The sequence below is a fragment of the Haliotis rufescens genome, unplaced genomic scaffold (genome assembly GCF_023055435.1).
Source record: "Haliotis rufescens isolate VD_foot unplaced genomic scaffold, xgHalRufe1.0.p SCAF_79, whole genome shotgun sequence".
NCBI classification, from domain to species: Eukaryota; Metazoa; Mollusca; class Gastropoda; order Lepetellida; family Haliotidae; genus Haliotis; species Haliotis rufescens.
In genome coordinates this window covers 1,347,175-1,361,822 of record NW_025964371.1, presented here as the reverse complement: position 1 = coordinate 1,361,822, position 14,648 = coordinate 1,347,175, and the positions used below count along the sequence as shown (strand labels likewise).

The 14,648-nt window shown below is 36.6% G+C and overlaps 1 protein-coding gene across 5 annotated transcripts in view; it reads right to left on the bottom strand.

Annotated features, from left to right (window-relative positions):
* Window positions 1-14,648, bottom strand: part of LOC124121985 (RNA-binding motif protein, X chromosome-like) — a 31,640-nt gene that overhangs the window by 13,031 nt on the left and 3,961 nt on the right. For 4 of the 5 annotated variants that reach the window (XM_046485123.2, XM_048388771.1, XM_048388772.1 and 1 more), the window contains 5 exons: window positions 13,841-13,947; window positions 11,488-11,795; window positions 10,489-10,518; window positions 2,534-2,688; window positions 1,686-1,797 (listed from right to left, as the gene is read on the bottom strand). In XM_046485123.2, coding sequence (XP_046341079.2) covers window positions 1,686-1,797; window positions 2,534-2,688; window positions 10,489-10,518; window positions 11,488-11,795; window positions 13,841-13,947 — 712 coding nt within the window. The remainder of the gene's footprint in view (window positions 1-1,685; window positions 1,798-2,533; window positions 2,689-10,488; window positions 10,519-11,487; window positions 11,796-13,840; window positions 13,948-14,648) is intronic. The other variant, XM_048388770.1, reaches the window with a different exon arrangement.

Below are 14,648 nucleotides of genomic sequence, written 5' to 3'. Positions count from 1 at the left end.
TCCACACTACTTTCAGGGATTTATCTATGACTTCAGAATTAGTACCCTTGTCAGTCCAATTTGGAAAAACGTTTATCACAATATTGGTCAAGTTGGATTTCATAATGTTCTTGTTTTCATACATTCTGAGGAATAGGGAAATTTTTAATTCCAATCTCATTAAAATCATATCTAAGTTCTCGCTACCGCTAAACAAAGATCTGAGGACATCCCAAGGGTCATGTCAGAATGACCTTTCATCCAACCAATCAGAGCGTCGCTTACCAGAATATGAAAGTGACAGTCGGAATGTGTTTTCTAATCATGCAACCACGAAATATTTAACACGGGGTATTCCGAACGACAGTTACGGGTTTTATGATTATATCCATACAATCTAGGCCATCTATAAGCCATTCCAGAATGTTCTTCTTATCAGTTTTAATTTTTTTAATCGGGAATATGTCAAAATATGTTTGGAATCGTAGTCGCCAGTTTGAAACTAGTGTCGTAAAGCTCGAGAAAGCTGCCTTCTGATTGGCTAATGGCGATTTCTTGTGAGTCATTTCATTGGTCGGTCAAAATTCGCGAAAGGTCGTTCTGACGTGACCCATAATGGGATGTCCTCAGATCTTTGTTTAGCGGTAGCAAAAACTAAGATCTGATTTTAATGAGATTGTTTTAATTCAGACTTGTGGCCAAATATTGGCCTCTGAGCAGGTCTCGATAAATCCCTGTCTTACATGAATTTCCATAAGTTAAGCTTGCTGGAAGACTGAAAGAAATTTACTAATATCGAATTTGCACTTGTGACTTCAGATGCACATAGAATAAAAGACCCAAATGCTCACTATTAAATAATTTCAATTCAATCTATTCATCAAATTTAACCGCACATGGAATATTTGTGCAAACTTTCAACACAATCCTTGCAAAGTGCCCGAAGCCATGAATGAAATGTAGCAGGCAGTGAACAAACAAAACTCATGCAAAAACAGCACTACATGCATTATCTGGAACTGATTAATAATTGAAGTAAAAAAATACAACCCTTCGATTGGAATGGTTTTCACTTTACAGTTTAAATGAAAACGATTTCATCTTTAATTCCAGTTAAAGTCTTTAAAATGGTTAACCAGAAAATATATATATATCAAACAAATATTTCATGATATTTCTTCAACTTGAGTCATGATCAAAGGGAGACAACTCTCAAGCTTTTCATGACTTTTTTCTGAGAATCTCCAGTTCCACAAACCAACCTTAGCGCTAAGACTATTGCAAGGTTATGTCAAGGTATGGATGGATGTTAGGAACACCACATTGCTAAGAGCGCTTTGAGGCATGAGGCTTGGGCGGTTCCTCAAAGCGATCTTAGCACTACAGTTGTTGTAAGTTAGTGTCATAATATGGGAGTTATGATCATCTTAGCGCTAAGATCACCTTGTGGAATTGACCCTGTGTATGAGATATTATTACTAGTAAACAAAGCACGACATACTGGCAGCGGGAAGACACAAAAGACAGGAGGATGTCATCAGACAATAACTACAAACAAATCATGGCAACATTATGGTGAAGCCAGTTGAAAGCAATCAGGTGCAAATAGGTATAGCATCCATATGTTTCATCAACCATATGATATGATTACAGTATACCTATTTGAAGGTGTGTGTGTGCGTGTGTGCGCATGTGGAGGCAAGTACCTGTCCATGAGCCGGCCCGAGTCTCGTGGAGGGGAAGACTGATATATATCTCGGCTACGTGGAGGAAGACGATCAGAGATACCACTGCTTGTAAATCTGCTATCTCTGCGATCTACAAAACATAAAAGTTGATGCTAGTATTTATAAAACCAATATTTAAATACTGAGACCACATGATAGAACTGTAGAACAGAAGAACCACAAACTTTAATGGTACAATTTATCAATGGATAAGGGCAGAGGTGTGGAAAATGATTTCCTGACTTGCTTGACTCTTCTTCATGCAATGAAACCCAGGACATCTTTAAATATTTGAAGATTTTGGGGCAATTTTGACAAAATATTAGTAACAAGTACTGATTATAACTTTAAAAGTGTAAACCCAGGACCAATCCAGCTGACAGCCGTGTAATGTTTACTTCCTTGTTCTGATATCGATCTCACTTTGTTTCATCAGAGTACCATACAGCCACTTGCACAACATATTGTGAAAGTCATGGCAAATTGCACTGGCTGTTCAGATCTATGGTTTTCATAGGATTACAGCCTAGAAATGGATCGAATCATTTTCTGGGTGGGAAAAGCCACGGATATACAAAATCTGATTCAACAACAAAAAAATGAAAATCATGAGCAGTACTGTTTTTTGTGAAAAATAAACACAACATTGAGTCAATAACCTGGCCAAACAAACATGTGAATTTACACTGTTTACCTTCCTAGGATCAAATTTACAAATTTTACCTAGTTTGGAGTCCTAGATATATTCCTGCCACGGGCATGGATCCAGTGCTTTGTGTAGGTTTATTTTGGGAAAATTGAAATGTACCCTACATTAAAAAGCATACCATAATCAGAGGACATTCTTCTTGGTGGAGGGGAATCATTGTAGGACGGGCCCCGTCTGGACGGACCATCAGAATAACGGGGTGGGGAGGAGTGAAGCATCATGGACTTCCTAGGGGGAGTCATTTCTCTCCGTCCAAAACTGCTGCTGCGACCCCTGAAATACAAATACAACATTCTCCATCACACTGACCAGACAAGGAAAACCACTGCAAAACGGTGTCCATGGTTGCCACTGGGCAAAAGATGTAGTATTAGCATGACTGATTGACTAACTAACAGAACTAACAGCTTTGAAACTCAATAATAAATAAAGAATTGATTGCGGCAATAACATAAGCCAGGCACTCAGTTGTGATTAACAAAGGCTCCCTTTTCCAACATTTGCATACCACAAGCGCAATATCTACTATCAAAAACAACAACTGAGCTACCAAGTACTAATACAGTACACTGTACAACATAAATACAAAGACTGCAACACTGGTACTTCATTCTTAATTAACTTGTGCAAAGCAGTATCATATGACAGGGCTTGATTAAACTATATAAAACTGGCACAAGTTCAATCTATTATTGAAAACTGCAACCTAATATTTCTGTCTACATGCACCAAGTGCACACAACAACCTGGTTTTGTCTGGTGCAGCTAAGTTTTCATATTAACTTGGTTATGAATACATGGAATAAGTACACATCAATACCATGTAAACCATAAAGTTATTTTCATGTCATGAATAAGATTTTGACCATTTCACGTGCTGATGGGAAACATTTATAACGTGCACTGCTAATATGTGGAAAATACACTCACAATTTTATGCTGATGACCGATCAATCAGTTGCAAGAAGCTGATGATAACCAATGAGTATGTTCATGATGATAATTCCAACCACTAAAAGTTTACATGTTAACATAGCTTCCCTTTCAGTTTTCATTCCACAGTGGGCATGGTGGGGAGTCAAACATTTACATGACATAGATCAGAGCTCCAGATAAGCTGCATATCTGCGTAAAATACGCATAAAAAATGCAGAATTACGCAGTAAAATAAAATCCAAGCGTATCAAATACGCAACGAACATTACAGATTCGCTACAAAAATAAAACTTGTGCGTATCATCAAAATATTGTGAAGTAACCCTGCGTATTCGATTAGCAAATCAGCAACTTATTTTGAAATTATAAACGGACATTCCGTCAACCTTGCCAAACTCCACGATGACAGTTACATCATGATCATTTGCCGTCACAATTTCTTGTGGAAGTATCGTGGTATTTTTGAGTCCTATAATGCTCTCGAACCCACACGACACCAGTTTGCAGGGACTAGATGAATAGTGTTTTTAAATATTTAACTTAAATACCCTAGTGTAAAAACTAGTGGGTAACAGAAATTTGAATACCCAGATAGAATTACTGATACCCAATGATTTTAAAATGCATGAGTAAAATACCCACAACACCAAAAGCTTATCTGGAGCTCTGCATAGATCCTGAACAAAGAAATCATAAAGAACTGACTAACCATGCTAACAGGAAGTCAACTTTAAGCAATCAGAAAGCAACCCTTTGAAAGTTTATGGCACTTATTTCAACATGTCGACTTCCATTCCAGACTATGCTTTGAAAAATATTTTAACACGCTTGATTAGTTCTAAATTCAAAATGTGAAAACTGAACAAAAGAAAATTCTGCAATGTCTAATACTAGTAATAGATGGCCAAGATTGTGTAGCAGTACTCCTCATGGACTATGGAGAGTCTACCCTGTTTATAAAGGCATAGGACATTCAAGCGAAAGATGGACTATGGCTAGCATACGGAATCAGTCGTACATCCGTTAACTGTTGTATGGTATCCCCTTTGTTAACCCTCACATCTAATTGGTCAGATGTAAGGTTGCTCTGACGTGCCATGTATTTTGGTGTCTTCAGCTGCCTGTGTAGCTGTAGCAAGTGCAAAGATCAGATTCTAATGAGATTGTCTGCGTATCTGTGTAACATAAGCACAATAAAGCACCATGACCCCATAAATTCTGAGTACAACTACACATGGAAAGCTTTAAAATCCCAACAGTACAACAACACTATGTGTAATCACCCAATGTAACCTTTTCAGATTGCGTATATATCTGTAAATAGATCTGGCAAATATACTACTCAAAGGAAGTTAAACACCTGATTTTATCATATGGCTCTGGTTTATCAGTCATATCATGACAGACTACTAAAGTCATATGAACAAACTGACTGTTCTTTAACTTCTTTTGAGAAGTATACATCAGACTGAAGTGAGTACAATCAGCAAATACTCAACAAGAAGTGCAAATGGGCAACTTCTACAAAATGACAACATGAATCGATGGAAACATAACTTGATTCTAACTAAGGTCTCTACAGCTCACACAGATGTGCAAAATGTATGCTGTAATCAGTGTACCCCAGGTCAAACAATACCAGAACAATGGATAACAACCTTTCAAGGCCAAACATGTTTCTTATTTTCACTTTCTAGACCTGCTCAGAGGCAGAAATTTGTCCGAAGTCTAAATTCCAAAACTGGAATTAATCATTTCCCAATTCATGTTCATAACTAATGTCATGGCTTTGAAGATGAAACTTGTTCATCACTGATAATAGGACCAATAAAAAGGAAGAGGCATTATTATTGATGCCAAATGGTTTGGTAGATCTTAACCTTTAGCCTGCTGAATTATTTTCACACTTCTTACCCCTGCCTGCTGGATTAATTTTAGCATAAGGCGCTCTAAAGAGGGTGGGTGATTTCAAACAGTCGGTGCCTCATTAAACAATGGCCAATTGAAGAAATATTTTGCACATTTATTCCTGATAGAAAACTACACAATTCTATATAAAAATATCCTGGTGTTTTCAATTATACCAAAGTTTAAACCAAAACGAACACAAAATTTGTAAATTTTCTTGAACTTACCTGAATTGCGTTATTGAAGGTGGTTTGCATTTCATGCTAGGAACCTTTTAATATCGTAACATTTTTGCAAATTGATTTCAATAATCATATCTCCGATATCTTAATTTTAATTGAGTAAAAATTCGGGTTTTATAATCGGCACATATCAGCGCGATGGTAAATTATGAACCATTTCAGTGAATTTATTATCTAAACGTTAAACAGAAAAATAACTTAATTTTCGAGGTCATCATGTCGGTTGCAGAAATACGAATATTCGGGTAAATCTGACGTGTCATGTTATAAAATTTGCAGGAAACAATTAATGACTTATAAATATTCACTAATCCTAATTTCAAGCGTTTTGGTTGAATATTTACGATATACAAAAATAAACAACCCGTGTCATGATGCTAGCAGACGTCCTAAAATCAAACATGGCGCGCTTCGCCCGACCTCCGCATAACTTATTGCTATTTTAATATCAACAAAGTTTACATTGCCTTTATAAATATAACTTAACGAAAGTTGACGATCTTCTCAATCGAAGAATGTTTTATTCGTCATATTCCAATAAATATGACGAGAGAAAAATGAAAATAAAGATCGTGAATTCTGACAGCACTATTTCAATAAGTGCAAAGGTCACCGGATGTGATGTCACAGACAGGGGTAGTCTGCTGATAAGCTTTCGAAACAAAACAATTACAGTAAATTTTGAAATAGTTCGCCTATCACATACAGCAAAAATATAAGTCGATACACAGTATCAGTAATCACCACTAACATGAAATAAAAATGTGACTTTGACGATATAATTCGCGTATTAGTTAATCCGTTTGACCTTGCATGCTCCCGTGACCCGGAAACGGTAGACGATAAATCAACATGCCACATGCAAGTTTCTCGGTATCTTTTATTTGAACTTCTGTTGATATTTAAAAAATCACCATTCAATGTTGTGAATATAAATGGGACATGATTCATATTTCTGCGATGTACATGCTGATAAGTTTCACTACAACAAGTGTATCCCACGCAATACGTCTATGGATATCGTCGATCAGCAAGATCACCCTCAACAACAGGTGCGCGAAAATGGGCTTGACAAAACTTGTTTCAAAATTACATCCCCGCGTTGCCGAATATGATAGGGTATATATAAGCAATAAAATGCTACGTACATATTTTCGGTGTTAGTTCCACATTACATTTAGGATAGTTTTCCTTTCGGGAATACATTCATAGATTCTAGCATGATTTTAGAACAGTTTCACGAAGGATTTCTAAATTTATTCCAAAAATATGAAGACCACCATGATTGCGCATTGATGATAGATTTGTAATTGTTTAATTATTTACAGCTGTTTACAGGTTTTAAAATTTTAAGTTATATTTAATAGTTATTTTTCCCACAATGATGGTGTGTGGGGACAGTAAATATTAGTCTTTGCATCAGCACAGTGTAACTGATCAAACTTCAATTATTATCTTTAGTTTAAACATATTTATACAACAATTATTATCTTGCACTCTGAAAATCAACTATGTGAATAAGTAACTCTCTGATGTCATCATTTTAATTTTAGTATTCCATGAATAATGAATAAATCAGATCCTTAACATATACATACTAAACTCATATGGACATTAATCTTGTGCATTATGTGGTTTGTTTCCAAATAAAACAATTCTGAAATATAATTTAATAGGAATTAATGTAATTTAATTACAGTAAAAGTACTTGTAACAGTACATGACATTTTTGTTTGTTTAATCACAAGAACCATGGTGGCACATGAGCTGGTAAGTTTGCCATAGGTTTCTTAGAAAATGCTATCTCAGTCTTCTGGTTGGAATGAAAAGAAACATGCCTGTGTACATGTTTACCCTTGCCAGATGTATTTTTTCCAGTCAGCCAATCCATTACTTTTGTTCACCTTATGTGGTCTATTTTATACATACAGGTACTGCTTCCAACCTGTTTTTTCTTTGTATGCAATCACAGTATCACAACTTCCTCAGCTGGTGTGTATAAAAGTTCCCCTGTCATCATGAAAAAAGAATTATAAAGGAAAGTCATATTTTCATTCAAAAACATATCTGTCTTTCCTTGAATACTCTTTGTCTAAGTGCCAGAAATGTCAGTGTCATAAAAAAAATTAAAAAAGATTTTCATAAGGACTTTTCTTAGATAGACCTAGATCTAAGTCAAACCATGTGACTAGTTAGGTAGAATTATAACCTTATAAGCCCTCATTTCTGAGGTGTCCATATTTTTCACCTTTTTAGGACTAAATGTGATCCGTGTAGATCTGCCTGTTTTGTTATGTAAAACAAATTCTTGTCTTAAAAAAATGAGAAAAGGAATCATTCATACGAATTTTTTTTATCCCATTGATTCACGAAAATCAATTGAAATGTACAGTGGTGACTTTTGTACCCAAAATTTCTAGTAATTTGTTACCCAAATGGGTATGTGATTTTGTAGATCTACCTAGAATTATTTCAAAGATATACATTAATTTGGTGTCTTAAACTTAACATAATATCACTTTCCTATCAAAACAATTCATTCTTACTTTAACCAAAATAACTGGCCTCTCCTTCTGTGACAAGACGTCAATTTTCTCTCAAAACTAAACAATCAATTTCAAGGATCACAGTCATAATCATATTTGGAACTTGATGAAATATTTTATTATGTGTTCTGTTCATCTACATGAAAACATAAATATAATTATAGATTATTGTCTTATTTTCTTAGGTACAAATGCACAAAGTATTTTGGGTACAATTTAATTTGTTTTGGGTACAAAATCACATATATATATATAAATAGGAGCCTAGAATCTATATCTATTTACACCTCGTTGTGTACCAAAATGTTATCGGTTCAGAGGACGGGAGGTTCTCAGAAAGTTTTCAACAACATCTTTAATATTTAAATTGTTCTTTTTGTAATGTTAGACCAATAACAATATTATGTTATTATTATGGCATATCAATACGTTGTATCGCTCTCCGTTGCGTTCGTTTTTAGAAAATATTTTAAAATTAAAATCATCGAGCGTGAAATCCATTACGGTTTCGGATTTAGACTTACACATTTGATGGCGACAATCACGAAGAAATATGAAACAAATAGGAGTGAAGATTGCTCTCCATATCAATAAATAGTAAATTATGTATTTTCTTTTGAATTTGAATCTATTTCGGAATTTCTTTATGATAGCTTACCAACTTTTGCATATTTTGCTTCCATGTGTCACATGCGGTACGTGCTTCCGGTTTCAGAAATGATAGCTAAAATTGCAAGTATTTTGATTATTTCTCGTAAAATGCATTATTTTGCTATTGAATGGTTTACCTAGAATGTATATCAGTTCAGATTTTGCGTTTCATTCAATATTTGTCATTTTTCGCAGTGTGTGTTGACTTTGTTCAACTCAACAAATCGCGAGTTAGGCCACGCCCAAACGTATCACTGACGTTTGTCGGCTTGTCAATGTGTCGGAAAGTTTATCAAACGAAATCATTTGCAAACTCTTTAAAAATGAAATTCTTTTTACAAAGATTTATACATACGTGTCAATAATTCTAGAAAATTAAGTTAGATGTAACAAAATGATTGTAATAGTCTAACGGGATAACTATGCATGTGGAGTTGTTTGTTTACCGCCGTTGCCATGATCGTACAAGTTCCATCCAATCGATGATGTTACGATTCAGATTGTTTTTGTTTACAATTAGTTACACCGAAAGTTGCTAATTTTTAGAAATAAAGGAACATGGGTGTTTTCCTTTCGTCAGCAAACAAAAAATTATGATCGAATAGGAAAAATGATGAAATTATAAAGAAAATATCGGACTGCATGCCGCTCAACGTGAAGTGCCAAAAGTCAACAATGGCCGTTTCTGGTAGTTGTGTGCCGAGAAGTTTGGCCGAAACATTTTAAACTCGCGATATTTTCTTTTTGAGGTAAATAAATGACTGAACATTTGATATTGAGCAAGTTGAGCATTTATGCATGTCATACGTAATTTAAATGTTACGCAAAGCCTTCTCGGTAAATAGATATGGCGAGTTTTATTTTGGGGTGTTGTTATGCTATTCGCCTGTCGAATGGGTTCGACATCAGATGCACGGGGATGGACACCTCTGTCGAATGGGTTCGACGTTAGCGTGCAGAGCTTTAAAGAACTATGGTGCTACCAACAATGGAAATGACAGGAACTGCAAACATGAGTCTCGGCAGTGCAGAGAGGTCAAAGCTCTTAAGAACTGCTATGTCTAATGGCTCATAAAATTGTCATCAACCAGCTCTTAATTAGAAATTAACAGACAATTTGGGTAGTCTCCTACATGACTGAGAACATTTTAGCTTCAGTGAAACTTACAAAATACTGTCAAATGATCTTATGATCCTTTCATTCTCACATTTATCCGAAATTTATTAATAAAATACCTACATAATATTAGTGATACAATGAAAGATCAGATACTTTAGCCTGATTGTGCCTCAGGTAAAATAATATTCCAGCTAGTAGTTTTTTCCCTGGATAGATCTTGCAATAAGACTGCATGTGACATTTAACACACAAGAATAAGCAGATTTCAAGCTAAAGATCTGGGAAATGATGATGATCATGAACATTTTTTCTTGTCGGGAACAGTGTTTGAAATAAAAGAGATTGCCAGGCTGCCATCAGAACCTACAGACTTTAGATGTGGCAGGCTCTGACTCAACTTTTCAGGCCCTCATTATTAAAACTGCAGCTTATTTTGACCAATAAATCGAGAGGTAAATTTACCACAGGCCATGAAGACCCACACAAATTTGAAACTATGGGCCAGACACAAGGTCTACCTGCCACAGTCAGGCAAGCACTTATTTCAAACACTGGTCGGGAAACAATTTTTATACAGTGGATTCAAACATTTTCAGACGACAAAGGTCTTATTTTCTTAAGCTCCCAAAATGATCATGAAACATGTACAAAAATTCCACCCACTACTTACGAAAAACTTGTGCGTCGATTAATATGTTTTCTGTACAAAACAAACAAAACTTAATTCAAATCCTTGAACAAAAGCAAAGTAACTATTCACCTCTTGACTTGGAAGAAATCATCATAGTAAAGTGAAATCTTGTTGATGCGAGATATTTCAGTGTTCACAGTTACTTCAAGAAACACCTAGAGACTATAAGTCACTTCAAAACACCATAGCATACAATACCAAGTAAGGTCTGTCTTACTGGGATAGACTACGAAACAAAGTCAAAGCTATCTGTCTCTTAAAAGAGGCATCCAACAAGTGCCCTGGGCTTTTTTGGGGTGGATGGAGAACAGTAAGTTATCATAATAACAGTGAACAAAATTGCATCTTTTCCTGTGAATCAAGTTCTAAAAATAAGAGAAATTAGGCTCATAGAAATAAAAGAACATGTTCTCAGGCAATGACTTTTGAAAATAAAGAGCGAGCAGGTTGTTTTGGTGTTTTTTGCTTGTTCAAACTAGTATGTAGCCATATAAATAGTTGTGTACGATCAAACTGGGAAAGGGCCTCCCTACATTAAAAAGCATACAAATTCCTATTGCTCCCATTACCATAATCGAGATGCGCAGTAAAGCAGTACGCATGTGAAAGTAACTGTGTGCTATATTGGATCACATTGGTTTTAAGTATTAGGATTTTTTTTATGATGACAGTGCCTGAGACCGGTGCGGGAGGTGCCTGAGACCGGTGCGGGAGGTGCCTGAGAACGGTGCGGGAGGTGCCTGAGAACCAAGACTATTATTTTTTTAGCCTTATCATATTCCTTTTATACCAAACTTCCAACTAATTCATTCAGTCTTCACATTAACAAAATATTATCAAAAATAAGTTGTACAGAAAAAGCTCTAAATGTAATGAAAAGGGAGGTGTTTATCATTTAGAAAAACAACTTACTAACACACAGGTGTTTTGGGTATGTTATACTTCAAGATTTCAATATCAGCAGTACAGTGAACATACCTTATCATAGGTCCACCACGTCCACGCCCTCTCATTCCTGAAGATCCACGCCTTGGTGGCGGAGATCCTCGTCTCATGGAATCCATCCTTCGTGAACTGTCTCGACTGCCGCCACCATCCCGTGTGCTGAAACCTCCCCTTCTACTTGACAGACCCCCTCGACTGCCCCTGCTGCGCATGGAGGAACCACCCCTTGACCTGCCACCCCCACGGCTGGACCTCATCCCTCCGCCTCGGTCATCGTGTACTGCTCTCACGGCTTGTTCAACGTGAATTTCCTTGCCATTAATGGTCTGAAATGAGGGAACCTACAACTTCTGTAACAACTAGTTTCCAGATTTGACATGAGAGTCACATATATTTGAATACATAGGTTGTTATTGCCAAGTGCTAGGGATGACTATTGAGGATACACTCACTATTGCAATTGTATTGTAATAGTACCCCACACTATTGCAATAGTACTGCGATAGTTATCAACTATTGCAACGGTATTGCAATGGTTTTTCAATAGTATTATATCAAAACTTGATAAGTAAATTAATCAATGCAATAGAAAAAAATAAAGTATTGCCATCAAAGTTGGCTAATTTCCTTCCAAAAGCAACACAAACTAAAGGGAAGTAACTCCAATCTGAAGTTTTCACCTTCTTTGTCGCCAACACACAGCAGGTTTGAAATCTGACCATAAAGTTTTCTGATGCATAATTTGTTTAATTATAACTAACTGCAACTATTGAAACTATCAATCGTTATGCATACCATCGTCAATGCTGTTTGCATTATTAAAGTCCTATCGATATAGTACAATTGTAGGGCTGCCCATACACTGACCATGAAGGGAGCTTCAGGGAAATACTTTGTTTGTTGTTTAACGCCGCACTCAGCAATATTCAAGCTATACGACGGCGGTCTGTAAATAATCGAGTCTGGACCAGACAATACAGTGATTGACATCATGAGCATCGATCCATGCAATTGGGATACAATGACATGCATCAACCAAGTCAGCGAGCCTGACCACCCGATCACGTTAGTCGCCTCTTACACCAAGCATAGTCACCATTTATGGCAAGCATGGGTCGCTGAAGACCTATTCTACCCCGGATCTTCACAGGTCCAGGGTAATACTATCACAGGGAGAATACACCAGTGCTCTGGAAATTTTAGAACTCTTCACCCCTAAAAACGCCTTTTCCTGCACTCTGAGATTATTATGACTAATATGAGCAAATAAAGATGTTGTTGTACACAACATTACAAAATGACCACAGGTTGTCAGTCTACCCAGATGGTGTTGATATATCTTTCTTTGTGTTACCATTCACAGGGCCTCACCCCACCTAAATAATTTTTCATCCAAGTTACATGATTCACGGTTAGTGTCCAAATAAAAAAATAAAAAATACACACAGAGGTTGAAAGTTTGACTAGCCAGATGGACATCTACTTTACGTTTCAACAAGCACTCCATAATTTTAACTGGCCGCCGTTCAGTGGGACAGCGGTTAAATTGACCCCTGTGCTAGGCCAAATAGAAATTACACAATATTGATTTAACTACCATTCTTATTGGCAGTCAGTACAATGAATTAGTTGTCTCAGTTGGGATAGAAATATTTTAGAAGTTGCTAACACTAGCTGCAGAATTTAGGATTGAATTTTAACATTTCTGCAGTAGATTCCCCCCCCCCCAAAAATAAATGGGCCAATAACAGGTTGGCTGTGTTAGTACTGCAGGGCTGAACCTAGAAATCTGAATTTTTTTGGCCACATGCCTCTCCATTCAAGCAGAAAAGGGGGCATATGTGCCCCATTCCAAGCAGAAAATTAAGTGAAAACTGAAATTATCACGGCACAGTCACAATACAGACAACCCACTAACAACTGTAAAACATGTACCGTATTCGACGTAATAAGCGCCCCGCTCTAATAAGAGCCCACGGCGATATTTGCTATTATATTGGCTCGTGAACAATCCAAATTAGCACCCCTTCCGATTCATCAATGTACGCAAGACTCATTTATTCAAGTATAATACGCACTCCTGTGTTATATGCCCCCTTAATTATGGGCAATTAAATTCTGAAAAAATATATCGGTCGTACATAAACATTTCAGGCTGTCAGCATACACTGTTTTTATTCGACAAAATAATATTCTAATAAGAGCCCCCTATTTCTAATTTTGAGAGCGCCCTTACGCCATCGAATACGGTATATCATTTTGACATGTCAGGGACCTCATGGTCAAAGGCTATGTGCATAAACTCCACTCGGGGAAGAATCAGTTGGCTAGTAGCATTTGACAACAAGAGCCTTGTTCAACTATTACATAAATCATTGCAGCTTACTTCTCCATCCATTCCTTTCACTGCATCCTCAGCATCCAAGGGATTTTCGTATGTGATGAATCCATATCCACGTGACTGGTTGGTGATTTTGTCTCTTATTATGAGAACTGTAAATTGGATGAAACAAGTTGCTTAGTCAACTCTTTATTATATCAGATCTATCTTTCCCAATATTGCAGCAATCATGCCAAAATTGAAACTGTATATACAAGGTATATAGGTGTGAATTTGTGAGTATAATACAAGTCAGACAGTGAACATTGAACAGTGCATTTTATGAACAAAAAGCAGATTTACTGTACATCATGGTACATAGTTTCCTATAATGGGACTGGGTTTTCCCCCAACCTTGTGCAGTATCTGCACATGATGTGAGAATGGTTTTACGCCGCTTTTAGCAATATCACAGCGGGGGACACAGAAATGGGCTCTACACATTGTACCCATGTCGGGAATCAAAGCAGTGTCTTTGGTGTGACTAGCGAATGCTTTAACCAGTAGGCTACCCAACGCCCCCTGCACTTCATGTCCTTTGCAAACATATTACTCAAACACGACCAACAAATGAAACGACCAAGAAGTCGACATACGCCAATTGGAAAGCAGCTTTCCGAAGCTTTATGACTCTAATTTCAAAATGGCAAATTCCATTCAAGACTACGCCTTAAAAAAAAGCAATTCAAAATTTTAAATCTGAACAAAATAAATGTCTAATACAGTAATAGGTGTCCAAGATGTGTGAAGTGAAATGGAATTTAACGCTGCATTCAAGATTGTTGCACTTATGTATATAGCGACGCGCATGCAT